Consider the following 4,230-nt stretch of genomic DNA (forward strand, 5'->3'; position numbering starts at 1 on the left):
AGGGCCACGAAGCCAGTACTAGGGCAGTCAGCCCGGCATGTCTCCAAAGGAGTGTATAAAGCGTACTCCGGAGGAAGGCGGTAGTGCTTCACAATTTCCCTCAATTTATTTTCTGACACATGTGACACCAGTTGGGATGCCATTAAAGGAGCATCATCCAGTTCATTGGTAGATACATGTCGCCGTGCCCTCGGCATATCTACAAAAACCAAAAGAAAAAGGTGAGGAAGAGATAGAACATTTGACCCTCCATTTCCTCTTCCTAGCAAGAGTCTTCCACCGGGGCACCGGCTGTGGAAGCGCTAAGCTAGGGAAGATCGAAACTAAGGGCTGAAGAGAAGCAGAAGTGGCCCCATGACAGTCATCAGGAGAGGATGGGCAGGAGGGCTCAGGCGGAAGGTGTCCTTCCATAAACTCCAACTCCCCCTGCAAATCTAAAAGGGTCACCCTAAGGCTCGCTACATGGTCACTAATGTCAGGGGGAAAAGGTGCTCCGTCTCCTCTCAACACCGAGTCAATTTCACTCTCCACCACCCAAATTTTACGCCTAAGTTCAACCATGTGCTCAAGATGACGGATACGGGCCTGCCTTAAGGAGTCATAGTCTTGGTAAGGGTTTTCCTTAGGGGACTTTGAGTTTGAAGACAAGTCAACAAACTCAACCCCCGGTGGTATGCCGAATGGACCGTCACTGGCCATGAAACCTCGTCCCGAAAGCAAAAAGGGGTTCACGTATAAATGAGAGGATTGCTACAAAACATAAAGGAATGGGCTTAAAACCTCTAGATGCAAACGCCCTAAATGATCCACTACAGTGTATAAACAAGGGGGCATGCAACTGGGCTAACTCACGGAAAGCTCAGGCCAAAGTACCCCATCCCGAGTAATGCTAATTTGGACCAATTGAACATGAGGGAAAAATAAAATATACCTCGAGCAGGTAAAATGGAGCGATGTCGTGGTCAAAAGGAGGTCGAGGGCCAAAAGCATCGTCACGGTCAAATAGGGGCAAGTGGTCGAAATTACGCGTCTGCAAAAATAAACAGAAAAGGTGTGTTAGCCTTCAAATATATGAAGGGACATAAACATACCAAAAATTAACCCAAATATATATATATATATATATAAAAGGGAAACTATAATAAAAGTGAGGTTGTGGGGGATTGAACCCCTTACCTCTTGAAAGGAGCAAAAGACTAAATACCACTAGGCTAGGAAGATTGAGTGTAACTAATAGACCTGGCATGGGGGCCTATTTATAAGAATTAAAAAGAGGAGTCTACCAAAGCACCTAAAGGTCCTCTCCTAGACTGGGGGGCAAGTGTGGATACTCAAATTCCACCAAGGGAAAATATGGAGGGCTACTCTCATTAGCCTCAGGCAATCCAAGAAACCCAATATTTTTCCCACAACCCATGTCTCATAGGAGGCCTTAATAAAGATGCACCGAGAGATCCGAGGGGTCACGCGAGGCCTAGCCTCGTTCAGCCCTGCGCACTGAGCCGTGCCACGTGAAACCCCCGACTCGCTCCTCCGCGCGCGCCCACGCAAGGCCCCCGCCTCGCTCCTCAGTGCGCCCACACGAGACCCCGCCTCGCTCCTCCACGCACGTCCACACGAGGCTCAGCCTCACTCCTCCGTGCACCAGCCGCGCCAAGGGCCTCGCGAGATCGTCGCCTTGCCCGCGCACCAGCCGCGCCAGGGGCTCACGAGATTGTCGCCTCCCCCGTGCACCAGCCTCGCTAGGGCCTCGCAAGACCGACGCTTCGCCCACACACCAGCCACGCCTGAGGTCTCGCGAGATCGACGTCGCACACGCACCAGCCGCGCCAGGGTCCTCGCGAGAGACGCCCCCACCTCAACATGTCATATCCGTGCCACTAGGGGCTGCCTCATAGTGGGCCTCGTTGCAGGGACCTAATCTCTCCCCTTATGATAGGTGCTGGTGACGGGACACCACTCTTACTTTGGGTCTAGCATGAGGTAGGATCAAGGACCTCTTTAACGCACCCTTAAGAACGGAGTGGGGGAGCCTCATAGTGATTCATGCAAAGTAAGAAGGAGTCAGAGTACGGACATAATATTCGTGCCAAACAGGTAGTGGTCGTACAAATGAGGTACCTGTTGTGATCCTCACTAGCCCATCTCTGACACCCATACAAGGCAAGTAGTGGAGGCATAATCGAGTACAAAAGCTGAGGTGTTCCCACAAACTCTGACCATGTACTAGAGCCAACACCACTACATCTGATACCACTCTCCTAATAGTGTACTAGTGTACAATCTGGTCCCCTGGACCACAATGTATCAGGGGCCATTAGAGCCCCCTATAAAGGGAACCCCTCTTCAACATTGAAAGGGGTTGGAAAATTTTTTGTAGCAGTGCACCATAATCAATACAAACGGATTTCACCATTTTTCTTCTGCAATTATTTTTGGAGTTTCTACTTAGATTTCTAAAGCTTTTCTTTTGATAATCTCTACGTTGCAATTTTTCTAACTAACTTAGTTGACGAGTTCTCACCGTCAACAACCAAAGAATGAAAAATGTCATCACTAAGCTGAAAAGAGACGGGGTGGATCTATGATAGAAAAGGAATTGGAGAAAGTTTCATTAAGAAATTCCAAGAAACATTCCAAGCAGCCCCAACAGTCTATCTGCCTCAATTGGAAAATCTGTTCCCCACTATGGTTTCTAAGTTCCACAATGGCAATCTTTCGTCAATCCCAGCAGATTCAGAGATTTTAGATGCCTTTCAGCAGATCGACCCCAATAAGGCTCCAATGCATGATGGAATGTCAAGTTCTTTCTACAAGTATCATTGAATTGTGCAAATATCATGCTCCTCCCAAAGAAGAAAATTCTTGCATGATTAATGACTATCGTCCCATTGCGTTGTGCAATTTTTCTTACAAAATCATTTTCAAGATTTTGGCAAATTGTTTGCGGCCTATTCTTCTAGATATCATATCTCCCATGCAATCAGTGTTTATTAAAGGAAGAATCATTCATGATAACGCAATGATTGCGAAGGAAATTATTCATTCAATGAATAGGAGGAAAGACAAAGATGGCTTCATGCTGATGAAACGAGATATGGAGAATGCCTATGATAGAGTTGATTGGGGCTTCTTGCAACATGTTCTAACATGTTGGGGATTCTCAAACACTTTTATCAGATGGATAATGCTTTGTGTATCCACATCTCATTTTACTTTGCTACTCAATGGTAGCCATTTCGATGGTATCCAACCAACTAAAGGTCTCCATGAAGGAGACCCTTTATCACCAAGTCTCTTTATCATAGTGGCAGACCTCTTTTCGAGACTCCTAACTCGTCAAGAAGAAACCAAAAGGCTAAAAGGAATGAGGGCACTCAAAATTCACCAACACTCAGCCATTTCCTATTTGCAAGTGATTTAATCTTATTTGGAAAGGCAACAATAGCCAAAAGCTGAAGCTATCATTGAACGTGTTAATAAGTACTACAACTGGTTTGGTAGTGAACAATGCCAAGTTGTCTGTCTACTTTTCTAGAGGGGTAGCCAAAGCGAAAGCTATAGATATAGCTGATTTTCTGAATATGAAAATAATAAGAAAAGATAACAGATACTTGACCCTCCCAATGTTGTCTTCACGGGCACCAACGACGGACTTTAACTTTATACTCGAAAAAGTGAAAGCTAGAGTTCAAGGGTTGAAGGCTAAATTACTATCCAAAGCAGCAAGGGCTACTTTAGTCCAATCTGTTAGCCCCTCACTAGTTTCATATGTTGTGGCATCGGGGCCTATTCCTATTGCCAAGGCAAGGAACATGGATAGAATTTTGAGATGATTTTGGTGGGGTGACACTGGCGAAAGAATAGGGATGTATACAATTTCTTGGGAAAATCTTTGTAGTCCAAAGCCTATGGGAGGTTTGGGCTTTCGGTCAAATGAACATGGTCAGACAAGCTTTCTTAGCCAAGAGAGTTTGGAAGATGGTAATGAACAAACACTCCCCGTGGCATAACCTCATGGAGGCCAAATACTTGAAAGAAGAATGCATCCTTTCATAAGAGCATAGGAAACCAGACTCTAAACTATGGAAGGCAATTGTAAAATCTCAGCAACTACTTGGGAAGGGATTATGCCAAAGGATAGGAAATGGAAAATCTACCTCAATTTGGTTTGATGACTGGGTACTGGGAGGAATCGGGCGCCTGACTCCGATCCTCGATGCCACTGCT

At 45.9% G+C, this 4,230-nt stretch overlaps 1 protein-coding gene across 1 annotated transcript; it reads left to right on the forward strand.

The window, feature by feature from the left end:
* The first annotated feature begins 2,688 nt into the window (after positions 1 to 2,688).
* LOC133814470 (uncharacterized) lies at positions 2,689 to 3,836 on the forward strand. The gene is made up of 3 exons (XM_062247425.1): positions 2,689 to 2,803; positions 2,964 to 3,245; positions 3,439 to 3,836. The coding sequence occupies exons 1-3, from the start codon at positions 2,689 to 2,691 to the stop codon at positions 3,834 to 3,836; spliced, it is 795 nt and encodes a 264-aa protein (XP_062103409.1).
* The last annotated feature ends 394 nt before the right edge of the window (positions 3,837 to 4,230 follow it).

The sequence above is a fragment of the Humulus lupulus genome, chromosome 2 (assembly GCF_963169125.1).
Source record: "Humulus lupulus chromosome 2, drHumLupu1.1, whole genome shotgun sequence".
NCBI lineage: Eukaryota > Viridiplantae > Streptophyta > Magnoliopsida > Rosales > Cannabaceae > Humulus > Humulus lupulus.